Consider the following 27,776-nt stretch of genomic DNA (forward strand, 5'->3'; position numbering starts at 1 on the left):
CAATGAAAAAAATCAGATTGCACTCGCTCCAGTGTTATTCTATGGGTGCTCCTCACATCTGCCATTATTTTCTCATGGAGATTTGGCATGCGAAAACAATCATAGCATGCTGCATCTGCTTCCTAGAATTGGACTGCACACACCCATATAAGTCTATGGGTGCGTGTGAAACTTCAGACCTCACTTGGATATCACCAGAGTGCAGTGCGATTCCCTTGGACACCGGCAATGGAGAAGATGGAAAGATTACTTTTTCCATCATCTCCGCACCTGTGCTCTGATCTTCTGATGCGAGAGGCTCGGAGCACAGAGCTCTGACACTCGGATCACTCTCGCAGCAGAGCCGGAGCCGAGTATCATTATCAAATCACACCCAATGCTCTCGCATCGGATGCCATATGCTAATGTGACTACGGCCTTATCGTGACATTTCCAGAAATTAACCCCCCACTTAGATTATGGTATGTAGTACTGTCAATATTTACAACAGCTCTGATCACCTCTTCAAATTTTATGTGGCTCTTGGGAATGGTACAATCACAAAATGTAACACTTCGACCAAAAAACGTTGGTGCACTTCTGGTCTAGAACATATATCAGGAGCTCGTCCTGTTGTACACGTTAACATACCCATAAGCACCTATTCACCAGAGGGTGGCCAAAGATATGTCCTCTTTTGCATATCTTTTGAATAAAAAAAGATCTGTCTGTTTTTGGAAATATTGGTATCCCCCATGTAACAAATGTGGATTGTGGTATTCATTGGTTATTCCCCTAGGAAGTTTGTGAATACGTTAAAAAGGAATGTGTGTCTACGGAGTCTGACACACTGTTGCTAACCATCCAGAAATTCCGGGAAAGAAATCTGGCCCTCCACCCTACCCCCTGACCAAAAAATAAAAATTACAAAATTGATGCTTCTTTAACTTAGTTGCAGATAAACCTGCACAAAATATTCTTACTGTAATTGTCTTTATTTTACAGTTCATAGTGACCAGCTAATGTCTTCATGTCTAAATTATGGGCAGTAGACATGTTTTTATTTAGATTTATCACTAAGCAACAGATCTGTGAAACCCTAATTGCAAGACAGAAGCAAATCAGAAGGCTTCTGACTGACGTCAGTGTATCTCCGATGCCTGTAGACTTTAATGGCTGATTCTGAGCCACAAAATCAGTCCAGAATAGGACATTCTCTGAGCCTCACGCATCTCATTGTCAGATCTGTGATTTTAAGATATGTGAAGGAACTATCTCTATGGGTCTGTGTGTTATCTGATAAAAATAAAGCAGTCACGTGTGTGTGAATGCAGACTAAGGGCAGGTGTATTTTCAGTCCAAGTTAGATCTGATGTTTTTCACATGTTAGTCTACGGGGGCTCTCAATCTGTCTGATGAAATAAACCCTGTTTGCCCAAGTTTGATACAATATTCTATCGCACTTGGCAAGTCTACGAGTCCATGCAAACCACAGGACAACACTCGGAGTACATCTGAATGCAGTCTGAGTTTCACAGACTGACAAAATGTAGAAGATGGCAACTTTTTTTCTTTTTTTTCTCCTTACATCTCCACATCTGATGTTCAGAGTGTGATTTCAATAATCAACGCTATTCTCTTTAATGACAGAATATACCTTCGTTGCACCAAGCCTAAGGGCCTGCCCAGACTGGCGTATAGCCAGTGTATAACTCGGATGATGTTTCCTCTGATAGCACTCTCTCGAATGTTATACGATGGGGCAGTGTCGCCTAGCGTTTATTTTCTCATGCCAAGTTGCCATGAGAAAAAAAAAATCGCTGCATTCTGCAATTGGCAGCGTATATTGGACAGCACGCACCCATAGACTTGTATGGGACTTCATCTAAGTGCAGTGTGATGCTGCCAATGGAGGAGATGAAGAAATTACTTTCTCAGTCTCCTGTTCACCTGTGCTGCGATTCTCTCGTGCAAGAGGATCGCAGCACTGCTACTCGGAACACACTCACAGCAGAGTGTGAGCCGACCGCTACTAGCATTTTGCATCCTATGCTCTCAAAACAGATGCTATATGCTAATGAGACCTCGGCCTAAGGGCTCGCACTCATCTGCGTTTAAAAAAATCGCTCCGAGTGTCATCCAGAAAAGTTGGATGAGTGAAATCGGTTTGGTACTCCATATGTTATGCGAGTGTACTTTTTTTTTTTGGGGGGGGGGGGGTTCCACCCTCACCTAGCATCTGTATGACATGCGTATGCAACAAGTTTTTTTCTCTACAATCATTCTGTGTTCTATTCTACATAATGGTAATGGTAAGTGCAGCATTCTGCACTTTTTAAATCAGATTGCACTTGTTTCATTTATATGCAGATGAGTGTTTCTTTCCTCCTAGAGCACCTCCAGCCTCAATTGCATATCACATCTAGAGTGGATGCTTCTGCAACAGAGCAGAATTTATGGAGTAAGGCTGTGTGCACACTGTGCGTTTTTGCGGCATTTTTTACCCCATGCAAATTGGCCCAAAACCGCTAGAGAATGCTTATACCAGCAAAGTAAATGAGAATTCTGAAGTGCTGTGCATATGATCTGTAATTTTCCTTTCTGGATTTGTGTTGCTTTTAAATCCGCAGTATGTCAATTCTTTGGCACGTTTTTCACCCATTAATCTCAATTGAGTCAGTCACAAATGCAGGTATAAAAATGTGCAGATTTGTTGAGTTTTTGCTTGCAGTTTTACAGACTTCATAGTGGGTGTTTCCCATGCTTTCATCTGTGTGGTAGCGTTAAAAACCAATGGCGCGGCGGTTCTGATCGTTGCCGTCGGTTAGAGCACTGCCGGGTCATGCTGTCAGATGTCAGTGAGACCCCGCAGATATGATTGTGACCTGCGGTAAAAAGCTTATCGCAGGTAACTGGCATCGGCTGATGAGAGACTACTACTCCCATCAGCCGATGCCTGCTGTCACTGTTAACAGTGAGAGCAGGCTGTGGCTGATGGGTGTAGTTATCACCCGGCACCTGTGCTCAAAGTAAAAAAAGAACTTTCTCATGTAGCTGTGACGTAAGCGAGGTCATGGACTCAACAGCTGATGAACTTTCTCACCGCAGCTCAGTGCTAGACACTGTAGAAGTGATTACACGCTCCTGTCAGTGTGTAGCCTGCTGTCCTTGAGAGCAGTCAAAGTCATCAGGATCGTCGTGGGACATTATAAATTATCTCTTCACTTCAGACAGGTGACGAATATTATTGTTTTACAGTTTTAATTCTGTTACAGGAGGCATTGGCACCCGTGGACTGGGCGATGACATGAGTATGGTTTAATTTAGATTCAATAAAGGAGTCTGTCATTCTTTCAGTTAAAATGACTTTACTTTGGGTGTGTTTTTTTTTTTAATAATATCACTATGGGGTTAGTAATGGGGGTGTCTTCTAGATGCCTCTCCATTACTAACCTCAGTGCTTGATGTCACCTGACAATACAAAGGTGACTTAAACCCCCCCCAACTATCACCCCTCTTGCCACTACACTAGGGCAAGTGGGAAGAGCGAGGGTGAGTGCCAGATTTGGCGCATCTTATGGATGTGCCTGTTCTGGGGCTGATGTTTTTAGTCTGGGATGGGGCCAATATCCATGACCCCATTCTATCCTATTAATATCAGCCCACAGCTGTCTGCCTATCCTTTGCTAGTTATTAATTATAGGGGGCCCCTAAGTTATTTTAATAACCAGTAAAGCCTAATTATAGGGTTGTGAGCTGATATTAATAGCCTGGGAACCTGCATGGGTATTACCCCTTTCTCAGGCTATAAAGTTTAGCCCCCAGTCATCGTCTTTCCCTTTGCCAGTTATAAAAATTACACAAGAGTCCGCCATTTTTTTTCAGAAAAATAATTATTTATTAAATACATGTACAGTACGCTACACATGCACTGTACTAATTATATCTGTAACTGACATCTTTATACTGTAGCTATCTATGCTATATGTATATATCCTATTATATTCTGACAAGTCACGTTACGATTTTACGGTACATGGCAAATGAAATGTCAGATTTTCAAGGACATGGGTGTGTAAAAATCAGACGGCACACGTATGGTCCGAGTGACGTGTGATTTGATTTTTTTTTTTTTCCCCGCACCCATTGTCTTTTATTGGGACTTTATCGGAGTCTCGTCCGATATATTAGGACACTCGCAGCATATATATATATATAATTATATTATATTAATCAGATTGATCTTGTTCAGGTGAGTATGAACCCTAGTAACCACACGCTGCCAGGTATCGCGGTGGTAACAGCCTTTGTATGTTCATTCTGTGAAAGCTTCTACATAGGTTGGTGACAATGTGGTTCATTGTGGTTAATCAAATGATTGAAGAATTTGTATCTTATTTTAAATGAAGTGTTTTTTTCTCCGTGTTTACTTACAGATTTAGTAATGAGGGTGTCGGGCTGACACATCTTCATTACTTAACCTAGAACGTGTGGTGTCTGCGACAGCTGCTGACGCCAACCCCTAATCCCATTACCCCGAAGCGACTGCACCAGGGCATCAGGAAGAGCCGGGGCTAAGTGCCAGAATTGGTGCTTCAAATATGAAGTGCCCTTTCTAGGCAGCTGAGGACTGGTATTTTTAGCCTGGGACAGGTTAAATACCGGTAAGCATGAAAAAGAAGGTGTTGAACAAAAAAAAAACATCACAAAACTTTCTCATGCCCGCGGTGCCCTCAGACAGGGAATAGCAGTTCAAAGGGAGACACTGAGTACATGGTGCTCGGTGTCGACTGCATGACAGGCTGTATGGACGCATCATGCATCCATGCAGCCTGCCATCTAGGTATAGCAGAGCTGGACCCGAAGTGGGACAAATGGATTAAAAGCATTTATGTGGAAAGGTGAAGAATACTGTTATTTTTTTTTTTTGCCTCTTTTGCAGATAATGAGGGCATCGGGGGAATGGACGAGGTCGTAAGTATCGTTTAGTTAGGATTTATTAAAGGAGTCTGTCATTCTTTCAATTTTTTTTGTCTGTGTTTTCTTACAATGTGACTATGGGGTTAATACTGTGGGTGTTTTATTGATGCCTCTCCATTACTAACTTCTGGGCTTGATGTCACCTGACAATACAAAGGTGACATCAACCCCCCCCAACTATCACACCACTTGCCACTGCTATAGGGCAAGTGGGAAGAGCGTGGCTAAGTGCCAGAATTGGCACATCTTAGAGATGCGCCTTTTCTGGGACGGCTGAGAGCTGATGTTTTTGGCCTTGAGGGGGGAGGCAGTATCCTTGGCCCCTTCCTAGGCTATTAATATCATCCTGCAGCTGTCTGCATAGCCTTTGCTGGTTAATAATTATAGGAGGACCCTACTTTATTTTTTTTATTTTTTTTGCGGTCCTCCATTTTAATAGCCTGTAAAGACTAATTATACAGCTGTGAGCTGATATTAATAGCTTGGGAAGCTCCATGGGTATTACCCCCTTCCCAGGCTATAAACATCTGCCCCCAGCCGTCGACTTTCCCTCTGCTAGTTATGAAAATTGGGCGGGAGCCCACGCCATTTTTTCCAAAAAATTATTTTATTAAACACGTCCAGTAATTTGCACACACTGTACTAATTGTGTCACAGACATCTATATATCTACCTCTGCCATTTGTATTTACTGTTTGTAATCCATCTCTTCTATCCTGTCGGCTCCTGCAGTGATTTTACAGAACACGGCAGATGAATTACCGGCTTCTCTTCTATCTATGTAATATATATACATATACAGTATATATATCTTTGTGTCACTGATGTTTCTGTCACTGACGTGTGTGTGTGTGTGTATATATATATATATATATATATATATATATATATATATATATATATTTATGAATTCTATGTGTATATGTCTATTCTCTCTATTCTAACCTGTCAGTGTGATTTTACTGTAGGCGGCACATGAATCTATCGATCTAAAATATATATAATGTGCGTGTGTGTTTTGATGAATATTTCCTTTTGAAAACGATGTGTAACTGACAGAATTGCTCTATGTAAAAGCTCATGTTAACATTGCATTGCAATCGCATTGCACTCTGATGTAAATCGGATGCTAGTTGTGAAAAATCGGATTGTACTCGCATGACACTCGCATTACACTCCTGCGACTCTCGGCAGGGAGACTAGGACCGATTTTTGATACGTTAAGTGTGGCTCAAGCCCAAGACAGAGTCTTTTTAGTGATGTTCCTTTTGTTTTCTGTACTATCAGTCTTCGTCTCCGTTCTGCCCGACTTGTCCCTAGCTCAAATGTTCTTGCTGACACTAGGGACCCTCTGGCATAACAGCTTCCCTGAGGACCATCATCTTTCCCTTTCTCTGCAACATGGCCGACATCTTCCTCACAGATATGACACTCAATACCTCTTCCTGGACCTTAGGCCCAAGACTGTCCCGGTGTCCAGACAAAGCTTCAGATGCGTCCTCGTACTCTGAGGAGATTTGTGCTGACGGAACACTTTCATCTCTTCTGCATCTACTTTCTTAAAACATGTTAGCACTGTAATGTCTAGTCTGTTTTCCATACCACTCAGAGCTCCCTAACTGGAAAATCCATTTCTATAAAAACTGGTCTAACCAATCACAAAATGTGGCTAAGCCCAACACTATTAACGATCTACTGCCCTGTGTAGTACAAACTATATTCCTATACCTATTATGGTGCCCCTAGTAAACAGACCGCCCAGATTCCCAGGGACAGCCTAGAGGAGAACCGAGACATCTTCTTCTTTTCTTTTTTATTTTTGTATAGCGCTAACATATTCCGCAGCGCTTTACAGTTTGCACACATTATCGTCGCTCTCCCCGTTGGGGCTCACAATCTAAATTCCCTATCAGTATGTCTTTGGAATGTGGGAGGAAGCCGGAGTACCCGGAGGAAACCCACGCAAGCACGGAGAGAACATACAAACTCTTTGCAGATGTTGTCCTTAGTGGGGCTTGAACCCAGGACTCCAGCGCTGCAAGGCTGCTGTGCTATCCACTGAGCCACCGTGCTGCCCTAGAGACATAAAACCAACCATAAGAATAAAATATAACTTTTCCTATCGCCACGACAGCACCCACAACGAGAGAGGGGATCCGCCCACCTTCCGGACAGGAACCTACAGGTTAAAAAGGGGCGGCCCCCCTTGTCCTCCAGTTTGGGTTCCTGTCCGGACGGCGGGAGCCTACAGGTTTCGCTTACCCAGGTCCGCCAAGCCTCTGTGCGGTGTCCGGGTGAGAACGGCAGAGTCGGGGGCCTGGAAGCAGCATCGGTGGAGGTTCTGTTTTCAGCCTCCCCCCTCGTCTGGCAAGGACCAGCTCGGGGAATGGCTGAGCGGTCGAGGTGGCGTTCCCGGGGGAAGGCGCGCCGCCCCGGGTCGTCCACACGTGTGCGACGCTGCAGGAGCACGTCGGCACTTATGACCCGGAAGTAGATGAACGACTTCCGGAGGAGGCCGGGAGGAAGAGCGCGGGACCTTTGAAAAGAAGGCAGCGCTTGGTGAGTAGTGTGCGGCAACATGTCTTCTACAGGAGACGCCGAACACCGACAATTAGCAGAGCAAAGGAGCAGCAGCAGATCTCACACTGGAGATGTGGCACGCGGGCAGCAGGACTCTGGCACGTCACGTCGCATCTCACCCCCTCAGAAACCGGTACTCTACTGTTTCATCAGCAGTGGTGAGTTTGATATTTGAGCCATTGACTGATACAGATTGTCTCCTGTACTATGCTTTTTTATAGGGAAAAAAGACCTCAAAGTCCAAGCATAAGCAGTGCGCGTTATGCACGGAGCCACTACCTGACACCGATCTAAAGAAATTATGTCAGTTGTGTATATGCCGTACGTTAGAGGAAGAGGCCCCCCTTCGTGTATCAGACTTAAGGGAAGTAATTAGAGAAGAAATAAAATCGTCCCTTAAAATTAAACGGCATGAGAAAAGTAGCATGGAGATAATATCCGATTCCAGCCCTTCATTACAAGAGGGTGAGTGCTCGGAGAGTTCATCATCAGCCTCCTCAGATGAGGAAGGAAGGCCTTGTTTCTCCACTGATAATATGGAGACTTTAAAGGGGTTGTCCACTACTTTCAATTAACCCCCCAATGTACCCCCCCGGGGCCCCTAATGAATTGTGCCATTACCTTCTGTTGACGTTTTCGCCTGTGAGCGGCGCTATTCCTCCTGCTGAGTCCGGGTCACATGACCCCCAGACTGCAGCCGCCGCTCATTTCCGCCGACGTCACGTCAATTTCCAGGCTCTGAAAATTGACGTGACGTCAGCAGCAGGCGTGACCAGCCCCCACAGTCAGCAGTCACTCAGCAAGAGTGACTGGGCTGTGGGCGGTGCTGGGGGCTGCCTGCAGGGCTGTGCTGGGGGCGGGCGGGGCTGTGTGTGCTCACTGCTCAGTGCTGGGATCATGGTGTGTGGCTGGGCTGTGCTTCGGTCGCCGGGGGTCTGCCGGTGCTTGTGCCCGCCGGCGCCGGTGTTTCTGCCCGCCGGTGCATGTGCCCGCCGGTGCTTGTGCCCGCCGGCGCCGGTGCTTGTGCCCGCCGGCGCTGGTGCTTGTGACCGCCGGCGCCGGTGCTTGTGACCGCCGGCGCCGGTGCTTGTGACCGCCGGTGCTTCTGCCCGCCGGCGCTGTGTGTGTGTGGGTGTGTGCCGGCGCTGTGTGTGCGTGTGCCGACGCTGTGCGTGTGTGCGTGTGCCGACGCTGTGCGTGTGTGCGTGTGCCGGCGCTGTGCGTGTGTGTGCAGGCATCGTCCGATGGGACTACAAGTCCCATCGGGCTCTGCCTGCTACACTGACAGTGAGTGACACATTAGCCAATGATGGGACAGTAGTAGTCCCATCATCCGGCTAATGTGTTGAATGTAAAAAAAAAAAACACAGTACATACATACATACATACAACACCATGCAACGACATGCACCATGCGACGACATGCGACATGCACCATTCTACGACATGCACCATGCGGCAACATGCACCATGCGACCACATGCACCATGCGACCACATGCACCATACGACATGCACCATGCGGCGACATGCACCATGCGACGACATGCGACATGACCATGCGACGACATGCACCATGCAACGACATGCGTCATGCGACGACATGCGCCATGCGACGACATGCGCCATGCGACGACATGCGCCATGCGGCGACATGCGCCATGCTGCGACATGCGCCATGCGACAACATGCACCATGCAACAACATGCACCATGCGACGACATGCAACAACATGCACCATGCGACGACATGCACCATGCGACGACATGCACCATGCGACGACATGCACATGCGTCAACATGCGACATGCACCATGCGTCGACATGCGCCATGCGTCAACATGCACCATGCGTCAACATGAGACATGCACCATGCGACGACATGCAACACGCACCATGCGACGACATGCACCATGCGTCGACATGCACCATGCATCGACATGCACCATGCATCGACATGCACCATGCGTCAACATGCACCATGCGACGACATGCAACATGTGACATGCGACATGAAACATGCCACATACAGTACGTACATACAACAGACATACAGTACATATAACATAGATTACATACTCACCATCACTTGTCACTTTGATCCCCGAAGCCATTGTCATCTGTAAAAAATATTAAAATAATAAACAACCAATATACTCCCTGATCCGCAGAAATCCAATTAAAACAAGTGTCCCACGACGATCTCCCGTGGAGAGCAGGAGCCTCTGCTGATGCAACCACTCTCCAGGGGCTCCAGGAACACAATGAGGGGAGGAAGGTATCCTTCCACAATGTATTCCCCACAATGTATTCCTACACCCCTGTGAGAAAATAGTCCCTAGTCTCACTTTATGGCATGCTGTATGAGAAAGTTCCCACGCAGCTTTTTGCCATAAAGTGAGACCAGTGAACTTTAGTAACCTCAGTGATGCACTACAGGAGCCATTGTCTTCTGTCAGTGTGTCACTGAGGGTCCTATAGAGCAGTGACACCACCCAATGTCACTGTTCTATAGGGGAGATCGTCGTGGGACACTCGTTATTAATTGGACTACAGCGGACAGGTAGTATACGGTTTATTATTTTACTTTTTTGCAGGTGCTGGAGTATGGTAAGTATGGTTAAATGAAGAATATTAAAATACTTTTTCCTAATGTGTGTGTGTTTCATTAACCCTTTTTTAGTATTGGATTAATAATGGATAGGCGTCTTATTGACGCCTCTCCGTTATTAACCCGGCTTAATGTCACCTTACAATAGCAAGGTGACATTAACCCCTTATTACCCAATATCCCACCGCTACACGGGAGTGGGACTGAAATACATGGCACTTTAATACGTGGCACTGAAATACGTGGCACGTGGCACTTACGTACGTGGCACTGAAATATGTGGCACGTGGCACTGAAATACGTGGCACTTACATATGAGGCATTTAAATCCGTGGCACTTAAATCCGTGGCACTTACATACATCGCACTTGCATACATGGCACTTAAATACGTGGCACTTACATACGTGGCACTTATATACGTGGCACGTGGCACTTACATACGTGGCACTTATATACGTGGCACTGAAATAGGTGGCACTTAAATCCGTGGCACTGAAATACGTGTCACGTGGCACATACGTGGCACTTACATACGTGGCACTTACATACGTGGCACTTACATACGTGGCACGTGGCACTTAAATCCGTGGCACTTAAATCCGTGGCACTTAAATCCGTGGCACTTACATACGTGGCACTTACATACGTGGCACTTACATACGTGGCACTTACATACGTGGCACTTACATACGTGGCACTTACATACGTGGCACGTAGCACTTACGTACGTGGCACTTACATACGTGGCACGTGGCACTTACATACGTGGCACTGAAATACGTGGCACTGAAATATCGTGGCACTATGACTGTCAGAAAATGTTCATTAAACGGTTAGGGGTGAGGTTAGGGGTAGGGTTAGGGTTTGGATCCCTTTATCACCCTGATGGTGGTGGGTGTTTTTTCAGTTTTTTTTCTATAAAAACGCATCATCGGTGAGGGTGGAAGATATGGTTATCGCAATCCCAGTGATGACATAACCAAAGTAAAGACCATAAATATAAAGTAATGGACAAGTACTGAACAATCCCTTTAATATATATGATACTAAAACTGTTTTGAATCTATAAAATGCACAGTGTAGACTACAGTCTACAAATCTGTAATTTCTCAGTGTGAATGCAGATTTTTGGTTACTCATATTACACTCAGAGAGTGAATACAAGGATGTGATTTGAATACTCCCAATGTTGTCACCACGGTTTCTCTCACGGAGAATTTGTGTCAGTGTCATTATGTGAACCCTGTGGACAATCAGTGGCTGCTTCACTGTCTTCGCCTTAGGAAGAAGTGGCTTACAGTTGGTAATTCTTAAAAAAAATGCAGCAACACTCACTTCCTACAGATATAAGAGTTTGCTTAGAAGGTGGTGAGAGTGATGCGGCCACTGATTGACCACAGGTACAATCGCTGCGAGACACCGCGCCGACACTATTGGAACGTGCAGGCACTGGAATCTAGTAAACATACAGACTGAGAGGGGGTTGTTAGAATAGTGGACAAACCCTTCAAAGTTCTATATGTATGTATATATCACTGCAACAAAATATTAAAGTGTATGTATATGAATAAATAATTTATTCCATACATACACATAGAAGTATATATTGGTGTGTATATAAAAGGTGTGATCACATATTTGTGCAGCTAAAATGCAATGGGGGCCATTTCTACCTCGAAAGCAGGTGGAATTGTGACTTAGGATGAGCTGTTATTTCTGCAAATGGCCCATATATTGTTTCTGAAACTGGGGCCTCTCCTGTATATGAGCACAAATAGTGTAAAATAAGAACACACATAATATATATACATGCACACAAGCGTATGTAGATGGACATATATAACCACACATGTACTGTGTAATTTACATATCTAAGACATATACGCAGTAGGATCTCTTTACAGTATATCATATGTATACTAAACTATATATACTATGAAATAGATGAGAAAGAAAAAAAGCTAAAAGCTTGATCACCATGGTTGTGCAGTTCTTGGTGCTGCTTTACAGCTTGTGACCAAGATGTGACCTCTCCTCATCAGCCTGAAGAGAGAGGAGGGAGAGGAGGGAGGGGTTTGGGTGTGTTTTGGAGTGGGTGTGCTAAGTTCGGGCTTAGAGGACAGTGCAAAGCATCATGGAACTTGTAGTATTAGGGCACAATAAGGAAGTAGTCGATTAACCCCATGAGAGCTGAATCCAGCACTGAAGATGTGCTGCTACAGCATGATAACAGGTAATATTGTTAAAATAAACACAGTAGATGTTTTCAGTGGCACATAATAGCAAGATTTATGAAAAAAAAAAAAAAACTTTATAGTAGTGGACAACTTCTTTAATTAAAGCAGTCCGTGCAACTATGGGGGTGGCAGAGAGCAAAGAGCCAAAAACCACCCAGGAAATCATGTTTGCAGGACTGAATCAGAGAAGTCGCAAAGCTTTCCCCGTGGTAGAGACCATTAAAGATCTGGTCAGACGAGAATGGGACAAGCTGGATAGGGGGTTCTTACCTTCGGCCGCAAAGAGAAGGTACCCCTTTGAGGATGACACCTTATCTCAGTGGGTGAAAGTCCCGAAAGTGGATGCGGCAGTAGCCTCTACCTCAAAAACAGCCTCACTACCATTAGAGGATGTAGGACTTCTTAAAGATCCCTCAGACAGGAAGGCTGACATGCTCCTTAAGAAGGTGTGGGAAGCATCATCTGGAGCCTTTAAACCTGCAATCGCAGGCACCTGTACGGCGAGATCAATCATGGTCTGGGTGACTCAGCTGGAAGAACAGCTTAAAGCCAAAACACCTAGGGATAAATTACTAAACTCCCTGTCTCAGGTCAGAGAAGGAGCGGCTTATCTGGCAGATGCCTCAATTGACTCCCTGAAATTGGCTGCAAGATCGGCCGGGCTCTCAAACACAGCCCGACGGGCGCTTTGGCTAAAGACCTGGAAGGGGGATGCCCAGGCAAAAGCCAAATTATGCTCTATTCCATGTAGGGGTGAGTACCTATTCGGCCCGGTGCTAGATGACATCCTTGCAAAGGCAGAGGATAGGAAGAAGGGATTTCCTAAAACATTTAATCCCACTTTTAGGAACGCCTTCCGGAGACGCATGCCCTTCAGGAAATTCCAGTCAGACCAGCAGGGATATAATCGTGACTGGGAGACGTCGGATCAGAAGAAGAAAGGTGGATACTATAAAAACCCTTCATCTTTCTCAAGACGGAGACGCAGATAAAGCAGGTCTGCCAGTAGGGGGAAGACTAAAGTTCTTCTCAGCAGAATGGCAGAAGATAACTTCTAGTGCCTGGATAATGGGGGTAGTCGAGTCAGGTTTAAAATTAGAGTTTTTGAGAACTCCCCCAAAATCATTTTATTGTAACATCGCTGGATACTCCGGCCCAACAACAGGCCTTAGAATTAGAGATTCAACAATTGATTACAAAGCGAGTTATTGAAGAAGTACCGAAACATCAGGAGAAAACGGGCTTTTATTCTCCGCTGTTCTTAATCTCTAAGCCTGATGGGTCCTTTAGGACTATTATAAATTTACGTAGATTGAATGAATATCTTCAGTACCACGCTTTTAAAATGGAATCCATCAGATCAACAACTAAGCTTTTGTTTCCTAGGTGCTACATGTCAGTGTTGGATCTCAAAGATGCGTATTACCATCTTCCAGTTCACCGAGATCATCAGCAATTCCTCAGGATGGCAGTATGGGTAAACCATCAGATTAAGCATTTCCAGTTTTTAGCAATGCCCTTTGGCCTATCCATGGCACCTAGAATTTTTACAAAGGTTGTGTCGGAAGTAATGGCCCATGTCAGGGAAAAAGAAACCCTGGTAGTGCCCTATCTGGACGATTTTTTAATAATTGGAAATTCTATCGCTCAGTGTACATCTAGGGTAAATGCCATAATATCATCCCTACAGGGACTCGGATGGATAATCAACTGGGAAAAGTCAAAACTAGAACCCACAAGACATCAATCATTCCTAGGTGTTCTTCTAGACTCAGAAAATCAGTCATCCTTCCTACCAGAAGGAAAGAAGCAGAAGATCATTCAGAAGATCACGGCCGTAAGGAAAGCTCCAAACTTAAGTTTAAGAGATGCAATGTCTCTTCTAGGATCTTTGACTGCGTGTATATCGGCAGTGAGATGGGCTCAATCTCACACCCGAATGCTTCAATACGAGGTGCTTCAAGCAGAGAAAGATCTTCACGGTGCTCTGAGCGGGAAGTTCAGTATATCACCTGCCACTCTTCACAACCTCAGATGGTGGCTAGATCCAGTACATTTGTCAAAAGGAGTCCTCTGGACCATCACTCCGGACAACGTGGTCACGACAGATGCCAGTCCGTTCGGTTGGGGAGCCCATATGGGAGACATTCTAACCCAGGGGCGTTGGTCAATTCTAGAGTCCCAAAATTCCTCAAACCTAAGAGAGCTGGCTGCAGTCAACCAGGCTCTTCTTTGCTTGCTACCCTCCCTGAAGAATTCGCACGTACAAATACAGACAGACAACATGACTGTGGTGTCCTACATCAATCATCAGGGAGGGACAAGGTCACGATCCCTAATGACCATTGCAGCACAGATATTGTCTCTGGCCAAGGATCACTTACAGTCTCTGTCGGCAGTTCATATAGAAGGGAAACTCAATATAGAAGCAGACTACCTCAGTCGCCATTCCCTTCGTCAGGGAGAGTGGTCCCTAGACCAGCACATATTCAATCAGATAGCCAACCTGTGGGGATTGCCGACAATAGATCTGTTTGCTACGAGGGAGAACAGGAAAGTCAGGAGGTTCGCATCCCTACACATAGCAGACCAACCTCTCATAGTGGACTCCCTTCGCGTCCGTTGGGACTTCCGGCTAGCATATGCCTTCCCTCCTATGTGTCTAATTCCGATAGTTCTCAGGAAGATCCGGGAGGAAGGAGCCAGAGTAATTTTAATCGCCCCCTTCTGGCCCAGGAGGCCTTGGTTTTCTCTCCTCAAAACAATGTCTGTCACCGATCCCTGGGTGTTGCCAGTGGTTCCAGATCTCCTCTCTCAAGGTCCATTTCGTCATCCAAACTTGGAGACTCTTCACTTAACAGCGTGGAACTTGAGAGGGATTTTCTGAAGGAGAGGGGGTTCTCCGATGCTTTAATAACTACCTTATTGAAAAGCAGGAAGGAGGTTACAACAAAAATCTATTCGAAAATTTGGAAAAAATTCCTTATGTTTTATCAGAAACCATTGGGAGATAATGCTCCGATTTCAGCCATTTTAGAATTCCTTCAGAAAGGCTGGGAATTGGGTCTAGCGGTCAACACTCTAAGGGTTCATGTTTCAGCCTTAGGAGCTCTGTACAACAGTGATATAGCTGGTAATAGATGGGTTGCTAGGTTTATTAAGGCATGTCAGCGTTCTAAACCAATCCATATTGTAAGAATACCCCCTTGGGATCTGAATCTGGTGCTTGACGCATTGACCGAACCTCCCTTTGAGCCATTAGAATCTATTTCGATTAAAAATTTAACCTTAAAAACAGCTCTACTTTTAGCATTAACATCTGCCAGGAGGGTCAGTGATATACATGCGCTGTCAGTAGATCCTCCCTACTTAATAGTTCTCCAGGATAAGATTGTCTTAAAACCTGATCCTGCATTTTTGCCAAAAGTGGCAACTAAATTTCATAGAAGTCAGGAGATTTATTTACCATCTTTCTATGAAGATCCAGGTTCAGAGGAGGAGGAGAAATATCATACCTTAGACATAAAGAGGGCAATATTAGAATACCTGGATAGGACACAAGGCTGGAGACAGAGTAGGGCTCTGTTTATTTCTTTCCAGAGTCAGAAAAAGGGTTCTGGTGTCACGAAAAACTCTATCGCCAGATGGATTAGAGAAGCGATATGTCTTGCCTACTCTGCCAAGGGAGTAACACCACCAGAAGGCATCAGGGCGCACTCCACTCGGGCCATGGCATCATCCTGGGCGGAGAAGGCAGATGTCCCCATTGAAATGATATGTAAGGCGGCAACTTGGTCATCACCTTCCACCTTTTATAAACACTATCGCCTTGATCTATCTGCTAATTCCAGCTTACAGTTTGGCCGTTCAGTACTTAGTGCTGTAGTCCCTCCCAGGTGATTAGTCTTTGAAAGTCTCTCGTTGTGGGTGCTGTCGTGGCGATAGGAAAACCGGTTTTTACGTACCGGTAATAGGATTTTACAGAGTCCACGACAGCACCCATGCATTCCCCCCCGTATTTAGTTACTTATTCCTGCACTCTGTTGTAAGGTGTGCTTTAGAGATCACTCTATAGAGGTGGTGGTATTTAGTAATGTTTAAGATAATATTATCATGTACTGATTCATTGGCGGTATCCCTTGTACTCTGGAACACAAACTGGAGGGCGAGGGGGGCCGCCCCTTTTTAACCTGTAGGTTCCTGTCCGGAAGGTGGGCGGATCCCCTCTCTCGTTGAGGGTGCTGTCGTGGACTCTGTAAAATCCTATTACCGGTACGTAAAAACCGGTTTTTATCACACCCACAAATAATCACACACAAACATCAATGTGACAAATTACAAACACCATCATGTCACTCCCCTGTTGCCACGACGTCTTCCTCATTCTTCCACCCATACACTACAATGATGGCAGAGGCAGCTTTAGAAGTGCAGTGGCATTGAAGCTGGCTGGGAACAAGAGCTAACAGTCCGCTCCATTGATCCAGCCAGCAGCAGAGCAGCACTTAGAAGATCTATTGATTAAAAACTTGTAAGCGCTACACATCTAGTAGCCGTGTACGGTAACCTATGACATGAACAGTAAACAAAATTATTATTTTTATTTTTTTTATGCAGAGGATTTGTAATAACAACTGAATTTCAAAGTTACTTGTTTTTACATGGATTTTGCAACTTTACCGACTAAAGATAAGAGGCCTCTAAGGGAGCCTGTCAGCAGCTTTTACCCCACAAACCATTTATATAAATGTAACCCTTTTGTTGCTCTAGCAGTAAGAAATCATGTTTTGAAGGTATGTCAAGAAGTGAATTGGATGCACTTACAGTTCCTCAGTCTCTGTATTCCCAAACCAGTAATACCAACCCCTTACTGAGTGACAGGTCCGTGACCTACAGTATGCCATAGCAAACGTCTGTCAATCAGCTAAGGGAGGTTGCAGCTAGATAACAAATACAGAGACTGAGAAGCTGTAAGTGCATCATCACTGCTCAATGCACCTTCAGACTGAGCTTCAAAACGTGGCTTCTTGCTACTGGAGCTGCACTTACAGGTCATAAAAGGATCTTCTGGCTTATTCTTTAAAGGCCTTCATAACCTTTTTCTCTTTCTTTTTTTTTTAAGGATGTTCACATTTTTGCATTTGAAACTCTTCTTGATGATACAGAAAGAAGGCTTTATTTGGTAACTACCTACGCAGAGTTTTGGTTTTATTACACGTAAGTATATAGCATGATTTCTGCTACGAAGTATGCCCCTGCTTTCTCCTCCATCCCACCCCCTTTTACATGTACTTCTCCTGCAAATTCTAAAAAATTAATAATTATTCAATAATTCTATAATTCAATAATAACTTCAATAATTATTTGATTGAGAACAAAAGCCTGGTAATTTATAGTTCAGGGTACATATGGAAAAAAAAAGTGTTTATGTTGATTGTTCATTAAACATTCTGATTCATAACTAGAATCTGTGGGAGTGGAGTTCGCACCCCCTACACAAGACAACTGATGCTGTACTTTCCTCATTGTGTCAGTCGGCTAAATGATGATGGTGATGATGATGAGCTGCATCTATTAACCACTGTATGACAAGTCTTACAGTAATGTTAGCAATATTGGGTCTTATGCAGACATTGATGTCTCACTTGCGTGCTTGATCTGTGTTTTTTTTCTATTTACTGTATATCACTTGCCAGGAGGGCCATGTGGTCAGGTCCCTTAGTGGGGCAAAAATGTGTATGTGTTTTTTTTTTTTTTTTTTTAAGTACGTTCTTTAAAATAGTGCAATTTTTAAAGTGAACCTGATAGCTGATATATGGTGATCAATCCATGGCCAGCATGTATCAGGCACTGACTGCATAAACTCATCCAGGCATGTTTGACTCTGAAATATCCCCGTGTTTCAGAGAAAAACATACTTTAAAGGTCACCAGGGACAGAGCTGCACTGGAGATTAATCAGACAGTCGGGTCCCTAGCGTCTTATTCCCGCTCACTGGTCTGGATTAACAGGTCTCTGCCTATGTGCACGCTAAAGCTTTTCTTACGTGTTATTATAAGTTACAGTTGTGCTCAAACGTTTACATACCCCAGCAGAATTTTTGCTTTCTTGGCCTTTTTTCAGAGAATATGAATGATAACACCAAAACTTTTTCTCCAATCATGGTTAGTGGTCAGGTGAAGCCATTTATTTTCAAACTACTGTGGTTTCTCTTTTTAAATCATAATGATAACCCATTAACATACAAATTACCCTGATCAAAAGTTTACATACCCTGGTGATTTTGGCCTGATAACATGCACAGAAGTTGACACAAATGGGTTTGAATGGCTACTAAAGGTAACATCCTCACCTGTGACCCGTTTGCTTGTAATCAGTGTGTGTGCATAAAAGCTGAGAAAGTTTCTGGGATCCAGACAGACTCTTGCATCTTTCATCCAGCCACTACGTTTCTGGATTGTGAGTCATGGGGAAAGCAAAAGAATTGTCAACTGATCTTCGGCAAAAGTTAGTTGAACTGTGTAAAACAGGAAAGGGATACACAAAGATATCCACGGAATTGATAATGCCAGTCAGCAGCGTTCAAGCTGTGATTAACAAATAGAAAATCAGGGGCAAGTAGACCAGCAAAAATGTTGTCCACAGCTGCCAGGAAAATTGTTCGGGATGCAAAGAAAAACCCAGAAATAACATCAGCTGAAATACAGGACTCTCTGAAAACTAGCAGTGTGGCCGTTTTAAGATACACAATAAGTAGGCACTTGAAGAAAAATCAGCTGCATGGTCGAATCACCAGAAGAAAGCCATTACTGTGCAAATGCCACAAAGTATCTCGCCTGCAATATGCAAAACAGCACAGAGACAAGTCTCAAAACTTCTGGAACAAGGTAATTTGGAGTGGTGAGACCAAAATTGAACTTTTTGGCCACAACCATAAATGCTACATTTGTAGAGAGGTCAACAAGGCCTATGATGAAAGGAACACCATTCCTACTGTAAAGAACGGAGGTGAATCCCTGATGTTTTGGGGATGTGTGAGCTACAAAAGTACAGGAAACTTGGTCAAAGTCGAAGGAAAGGTGAATACAGCACATTATCAGCAAATACTGGAGGCAAATTTGCACTCATCAGCCCGGAAGCTTCAAAACACAAGGCCAAGTCGACCTGCCATTGGCTACAGCAGAACAAAGTGAAGGTTCTGGAGTGGCCATCTCAGTCTCCTGACCTCAGTATCATTGAGCCACTCTGGAGAGATCTCAAGCGTGCAGTTCATGCAAGACAGCCCAGAAATTTACAGGAACTGGAGGCTTTTTGCCAAGAAGAGTGGGCAGCTTTACCATCTGAGAAAATATAGAACCTTATCCACAACTACCACAAAAGACTTCAAGCTGTCATTGATGATAGAGGGGGCAATACACAGTATTAAGAAATGGGGTATGTGAACTTTTGATCAGGGTCATTTGGATGTTTTGGGTTGACATTATGATTTAAAAAGAGAAAACACAATATTTTGACAATAAATGGCTTCACCCAACCACTAACCATGAGTGGAGGAAAAGTTTTGGTGTTACCTTTCATATTCTCTGAAAAAAGGCCAAGAAAGCAAAAATTCTGTCGGGGTATGTAAACTTTTGAGCACAACTGTACATTAATTCCATCTTGACATCTTCTGTACATGTACGGCACAAGAGACACTGCATTCCCACAAACTGCCGAACAGCATGTACGGTTCAATGAATTTGCTAGCTCACAAGCAGAGGCTGGAAAAATTATCAGCGGGTGTCAGCTTTATCTCAATAACTAAGGCTACTTTCACACTAGCGTTTTTGGCTGCATGTCGCAATGCGTCGTTTAGGAGAAAAAACGTATCCTGCAAAGTTTTCTGCAGGATGCGTTTTTTCCCCATAGACTAACATTACCGACGCATTGCGACGTATTGCCACACGTCGCAACCGTCGTGCGACGGTTGCGTCGTGTTTTGGCGGACCGCCGCCACAAAAAATCTTTACATGTAAAGTTTTTTTGTGCGTCGAGACCGCCATTTTCCAAACTCCGCCCCCTCCTCCCCGTACCTTACAATGAAGCAGCGGAAGCGTCGTAAGACTGCTTCCGCTGCCCACGTTGGGCATTTTTTTCACAGTATGCGTCAGTACGTCGGCCGGACGCAGCGCGACGGCCCCGTACCGACGATAGTGTGAAAGCAGCCTAACACTCTGCTGCATTTGACGCGAACACTGATGCCGGTCATTTAATCCATCTGCTGGTTGTAGCGGTTTGTACTCACTCAGCTGCGGCTGCAGGAAGCCGTATTGCTGAAATGTCCAGGCACGTTTATTACGGTAAGACTTCATAAACCGCTCAGGGAAGCAAACAAAAAGAACAGCCTTTTACAGCACAATGTGAAAACACAAAGTAAAAGGTCCATACAATATAGCGGGTTCACCCGCTCAGGATTGTGTCTGGTTCTTTAGGCCTTAGCACAAACCAACACACAGGAGATCCACACATGTCCAAACCCAGACATTAAATGAGACACTCGATCTCCATTTTATCTGCCAAACCACGCCTCTGGGGTGGGGATATGTGAGCAGTCATTCCCACCTATCTTTGCCTTCTCAAAAAACCCGGCCTTGGAATGGCCTAATAACTCTCTCGGCACTATATGTGCTGGAGCATGCTTTAAGAGCTCACATCACCAAAGCATCCAAACGTGATGATACATATCTCCTCTCAACGACCCTTCCGGTGGCCATCTTACGTGGTGTAAATTGTAACATCAGCATCTAGATGCATATTTGAAGGAGGATTTTGATCACATTGTGCTCATGGTTGCCATGATGACCGCAAGCCAGTTTTGTGACTCAGAGGGCAACAAGCTACAGTGCACTATTAGGCTCAGCTATATCCCGGGCCTGACACGCCTCCTTTAGTATAAGACTGACAGATCTAATATAGCATTGTAGAGTATTAGACCAGGAATCAGATAATTGAAAGATGTCCTGTAATAGAACTAAATAAAATAGAAAAAATCTAATAAAAATTAGGTCAAATATGAAAAAGTGGAAAAACAAAAAAATAATGCAAGTAAGTGCTGTTTAATTGCATAAACAAAAATAAACAAAATCTGCTGAGCCAGCCACCAAGCGTAGAATTCATATACTCATAGGTGGAGTATATGAGGCAGGGGCTTCCTCTGTTCAGAAAAATTATCTCAGACACTCTAGAGTGGTCAGTGATGAATATTGAGGTGTGCATCGATCCATTTTTTGGGGGGGTTATATTTTCAGTATTATGATGAAAATAAGGCATTCACTTACATCACCGTAAGTAAAGTCTAACACCTCCAACTTAATATTGGGAAGATGGATGATGCTATCCTTAGAATTTTTCATCTCTATAGATAGGTAAAATCATGATGGGAAACATGACAACAATATCTCCCACCTACGAGCTCCAGAGGCGACCATATCCTAAAAGTTGGGGATCTCCTCTTCCAAAGATATTTTATTTTCACGGCTCTGCGTTATAAACTGTAATGAAACACTTGGGGTTTCAAAGTTCTCACAACACATCTAGATAAGTTCTTTAGGGGGTCTACTTTCCAAAATGGTGTCACCTGTGGGGGGTTTCCACTGTTTAGGCACGTCAGGGGCTCTCGAAACGCGGCTTGGCGTCCTATCTCTATTCGAGTCAATTTTGCATTGAAAAGTCAAACGGAGCTCCTTCCCTTCCGAGCTCTGCCATGCGCCCAAACAGTGGTTTACCCCCACATATGAGGTATCCACGTACTCAGAACAAATTGCACAACAACCTTTGGTGTCCAATTTCTCCTGTTACCCTTGGGAAAATGAAAAATTGGGGGCGAAAATATCATTTTTGTGAAAAAATGATTTTTTATTTTTACGGCTCTATATTATAAACTTCTGTGAAGCACTTGGGGGTTCAAAGTGCTCACCACACATCTAGATAAGTTCCTTAGGGAGTCTACTTTCCAAAATGGTGTCACTTGTGGGGGGTTTCACTGTTAAGGCACATCAGGACTCTCCAAACACGACATGGCTTCCTATCTCAATTCCAGTCAATTTTGCATTGAAAAGTCAAACGGCGCTCCTTCACTTCCGAGCTCTGCCATGCGCCCAAACAGTGGTTTACCCCCACATATGGGGTATCGACGAGAAATTGCACAACAACTTTTGGGTCCAATTTCTTCTGTTACCCTTGGTAAAATAAAACAAATTGGATCTGAAGTAAATTTTTTGTGAAAAAAGTTAAATGCTTGTTTTTTTGTTTTTTTTAAAGATTCCAAAAATTCCTGTGAAACACCTGAAGGGTTAATAAACTTCTTGAATGTGATTTTGAGCACCTTGAGGGGTGAAGTTTTTGGAATGGTGTCACACTTGGGTATTTTCTATCATATAGACCCCTCAAAGTGACTTCAAATGTCATGTGGTCCTGAAAAAAAAAATGGTGTTGTAAAAATTAGAAATTGCTGGTCAACTTTTAACCCTTATAACTCCCTAACAAAAAAAAAAAATTTTGTTCCAAAATTGTGCTGATGTAAAGTAGACATGTGGAAAATGTTACTTATTAGGTATTTTGTGTGACATATCTCTGTGATTTAAGGGCATGAAAATTAAAAGTTGGAAAATTGCGAAATTTTCAAAGTTTTCACCAAATTTCCATTTTTTTCACAAATAAATGCAAGTAATGTCAAGGACATTTTACCACTAACATGAAGTACAATATGTCACGAGAAAACATTGTCAGAATCACCGGGATCCATGCAAGCGTTTCAGAGTTATAACCTCATAAAGGGACAGTGGTCGGAATTGTAACAATTGGCCCGGTCATTAACATGCAAACCACCCTTGAGGGTTAAGGGTAGGTTAACTTTAACATTGAGAGATAGAATATCAAAAATAAAATCCAAAAAAATCACATAGTATAAATTATATAAATTTATTTGCATTTTGCAGTGAGAAATAAGTATTTGATCCCTCTGGCAAACAAGACAAAGGGAATCTATCACCACATTTTAGGCTTATCAGCTAAAAATATAATTGGATTGAGTGTCAGCTTTGCATTTCCCAACTACTTTTGAAACCCCCTGACTTCCCATGTATCACCCAAAAATACCTTTTTTATTTCACCCGCGCTGTATGTTAGGCTGGTTTCACATTGCGGATGGAGGTGCAGCGGAGGGCTGCGTACGTCCTCTGTGAAGCTCCGCCCACCTCCTCCGGTCAGCTCTGCTTATGTCGGCATGCGGCGTGCGCACCCTATCTTTACCGTTACAGTAGGTACGCAGGCCATGCTGATGTATACAGATGCCTCCGCGTGCGGCAACCTGATCCGAACGCAATGAGTTGCATTTTGGTGCAGTCGCCACACCGTCAAAACAACGCATGCGGAGGCATCTGCATACATCGGCATGGCCTGCGTACCTAATGGTAAAGAGAGGTGCCGCCCTTTTTATGTCTGTAGGTTTCCTGTCCCTGAAGGGTGGATCCTCTCTCTCGTGGTGCAGTCATGGGAGATCGAATAAATAACATTTTTGCTGGGAAAATGTGTTTTGGGTTTTTTTAATAAATTTTCATTGCGCAATGTTATAATTTTCTGTGGGCGTGTGATGCTGCTGGTCGGCTCCCCGTCTTGATCACGTGACGGGTTCTCTTCCGGTGACGTTATGCGCCTGCGCGCGTTGGATGCGGCCCGTACGTGGTTTGCGATTCGACTGTGTATTCCGATGAGGCGCCGCCCGATGACGTATGCACGTTTGAGGTATGTTAGGGCTTACCTTATTGGTAAGTGTGTGTGGGCGCTGTTATGAGAGTCAATCCTGGATAGGTGATCTGACCTTTTTGGCGCCTTTTTCTATATGGAACCTCATTGGCACAACTATGATGACACGTTGGAATGATTAGCATATGACCCTGCGGATTGGCTGAAAATCGCTATGGGAACGAGGATTATTATATTCATTTGTCAATGCAGTGGTAAACATAATGTTGAAATTTTGATATATGGTAATTTTTTAGATTATATGGATGTTGGGTACACAAATGTTGTGAATAATGTATTGTTGGTATGTCTGATGTTTATTATTTGTTTTTAATCTATGTGTAATCTATCTGTGGGCTGTGACCTAATGGTGATTGGTGCACTGCGTTGCATACACACTATTTAAGCCGCCACTTTACACTGTATTGTATGCTTGGCAAAGACCTACTGATGGTCGAAACATTGCTTCACTATCTACTATATAATTGTCTAAGAGCTACTTCCGTCTGTCTGTCCGCAACTTCCGTAACGGTTATTCATTAGCTGATTGGTCTCGCCAGCTGCCTGTCATGGCTGCCGCGACCAATCAGCGACGGACACAGTCCAATTAGTCCCTTCCTACTCCCCTGCAGTCAGTGCCGGCCAGCCGCACCATACTCCCCGCAGTCACGGCTCACACAGGGTTAATGCCAGCGGTAACGGACCGTGTTATGCCGCGGGTAACTCACTCCGTTACCGCCGCTATTAACCCTGTGTGACCAAGTTTTTACTATTGACGCTGCCTATGCAGCGTCAATAGTGAAAGGATCTAATTTTAAAAATAATTAAAAAAATAAAATAAAAAATCATCCGCTGCCTTTCCCCGCTCCTCGCCACCCTCCGGTAACCGCTCTGCAAGCGGCAGGTTCCGGTACCAATTATCGTATGGCAGAAGGACCTGCCATGACGTCACGGTCATGTGACCGCGACGTCATCACAGGCCCTGCGTGCCTGCGAGCAGGACCTGTCATGACGTCACGGTCATGTGACCGCGACGTCATCACACCCTGGGACCGGAAGCTGCCGAATATACTGCTCACAGGCGACAGAACTACAAGTATGGTGAGTATGTTAGAACTACAAGGGGCCCTCGGATCGGAAGGTAAGTATGTTTATTTTTTATTTTTTAACCTGTGACATACGTGGCTGGGCAATCTACTACGTAGCTAGGCAATATACTATGTGGCTGGCCAATATACTACGTGGCTCTGTGCTGTATACTACGTCGGTGTGCAATATACTACGTCACTGGGCAATATACTACGTGGCTGGGCAATATAGTACGTGGCTGCGCAATACTACGTGGCTCTGTGCTGTATACTACATCACTGTGCAATATACTACGTCACTGGGCAATATACTACATAGCTGGGCAATATACTACGTGGCTGGGCTATATACTACGTGGCTGGGCAATATACTACGTCACTGGGCCATGTCACTGGGCAATATACTACATGGCTGGGCAATATACTACGTGGCTCTGTGCTGTATACTACATCACTGGGCAATATACTATGTCACTGGGCAATATACTACTTGGCTGGGCTATATACTACGTGGCTGGGCTATATACTACGTCGCTGGGCAATATACTACGTCGCTGGGCAATATACTACGTGGGCTGTGCAATATACTACGTGGACATGCATATTCTACAATACCCGATGCGTTAGAATCGGGCCACCATCTAGTGGCTGAATAAAATTCTTTTATACTACTACACCTGGATGGAGTGCTGTTCATCTATTTATTCAATTATCTGGTGATGGTTTGGCCACGGTGTGGCCTGCTGGCAGTTAGGTGATGTTATGGCACCGAATAACAGTAACAGGGTCTTTTTATACATGATACAGACAAAGAAAGCACATTGCAGCAGAAGGGCGTATACATGATAACATCATGCTATGGAAAAATACATATATTCAAGGATGAAGTATGCAAAGTATGCAGTGGTTAAATGTAATGACTTTGAGGCTCTTTTCCCCAAACTCCATTAGAACTCGTAAATCTCCATGTTCCTCTTAGCTATTGTAATTAATCTGATCACAGCTCTTAGGCTGGTCACATAAATCTGTACATATTGACAACTGTATATGTCTGTTCTCCAATATCACTACAACAACTACACTTATTTAATACCATATGTTACCCTTTTTCTATTATCTCAAGTCTGCAGCTGATCCAATTAACCTAGGTGTATGTCCTCTATACCTGCTAATGGCTATGATCTCTTCTTGTGTCTCCAATCTATCTATGACTTTCAGAAGTACATCTTATTAGCTTTTTAGAAGCAGAATTAGTTAGTTTATAACTTTGCACAAGATGGCTGCTGGAGCCAACATGGCTGTTCAGTATATTATGGCTGACCATTCTCTTACAAGCATCAGCAAGGTTGGCTATCAAGAATAGAGGGGTCCCACCTTGTATTTTTGTAATTATTTCAATAATTAAAAAAATGGCCTGGGGTCCTATCCTTTTTTTGACAACCAGCCTTGCTAAATCAGACACCTGGGGTCTGGTATTCTCAGGCTGGTACGGGGCCATGGATATTGGCCCCCCAGCCTAAAAATAGCAGCCCACAGCTGCCCAAAAAAGGCACATCTATTAGATGCGCCAAGTCTAGCGCTTTGCCAGGCTCTTCCCACTTGCCCTGTAGTGGTGGCAAGTGGGGTGACAGTTGTGGGGGTAGATGTCATCTTAGTAATGGAGAGGCGTCACATTGTAAGAAAACACAGACACCCAGAAAAAGTCCTTTAATTGAAAGAATGTCACAGACTCCTTTAATAATCTCAATTAAACCATACTTACGACCGTGCCTAATTCCACTGAAGCCCTCGATCTCCTGTAATAAAGCAAAAATAAAAAAACAACAATATACTATACCTGTCCGTCGTTCTGTCCCATGCCGTAATCCATGTCTGGGGGATAAGCAGTTTTCAACCTGGACAGTGCCAAGATGCGTCTGTCCAGGCTGAAAACCACTGGTGAATGAGCTGCTGCCAGCGCAACCTCCGTAACTAGCAGTGATGTCACTGAGGCTGCGTACCCAGATGGGCTGAACTGCGGTGACCTTGGTGAAATCCCCGCTAGTACCGTGAGAAAAACTCTCACAGTGCTGGCAGGAATGTCACCGATGTCACGACAGTTCAGCCCAGCTGGGAATGGAGCCTCAGTGACTGGACGTGACCTCAATCATGTCACCACCGGTCTCTGAGGCTGTGCTTGCAGCAGTTCGGTCACCAGTGGTTTTCAGCCTGGACAGTCGCATCTTCGCACCATACTGGTTGAAAACTATTTCTCCCCCAGACATTGATTACTGCGTGGGACAGAACGACGGATAGGTATATTATATTGTTGTTTTTTTATTTTACTTTTATTACAGGAGATCAAGGGCTTCACTGGAATTAGGCATTTAAATAAAAATGGAAAACTGTGTTTTGTTTTATTTCTAAAAAAGGACTTTATTCTGGCTGTGTCTTTATTTACCATACAAGTATAGGATTAGTAATGGATAGGTGTCTTATAGACACTTCTCTATTACTAAGCCGTGGGCTTGATGTCACCTG

The 27,776-nt window shown here is 44.2% G+C and overlaps 1 protein-coding gene across 3 annotated transcripts in view; it reads left to right on the plus strand.

The window, feature by feature from the left end:
• Positions 1-27,776, plus strand: part of PRIMPOL (primase and DNA directed polymerase) — a 93,025-nt gene that overhangs the window by 9,223 nt on the left and 56,026 nt on the right. For 2 of the 3 annotated variants that reach the window (XM_077279577.1, XM_077279578.1), the window contains exon 3: positions 17,510-17,604. In XM_077279577.1, coding sequence (XP_077135692.1) covers positions 17,510-17,604 — 95 coding nt within the window. Of the gene's footprint in view, positions 1-4,933; positions 4,954-17,509; positions 17,605-27,776 lie in introns of those variants that run through there. The other variant, XM_077279579.1, reaches the window with a different exon arrangement.

This window comes from Ranitomeya variabilis, chromosome 1 (genome assembly GCF_051348905.1).
Source record: "Ranitomeya variabilis isolate aRanVar5 chromosome 1, aRanVar5.hap1, whole genome shotgun sequence".
In the NCBI taxonomy this organism is placed as follows: domain Eukaryota; kingdom Metazoa; phylum Chordata; class Amphibia; order Anura; family Dendrobatidae; genus Ranitomeya; species Ranitomeya variabilis.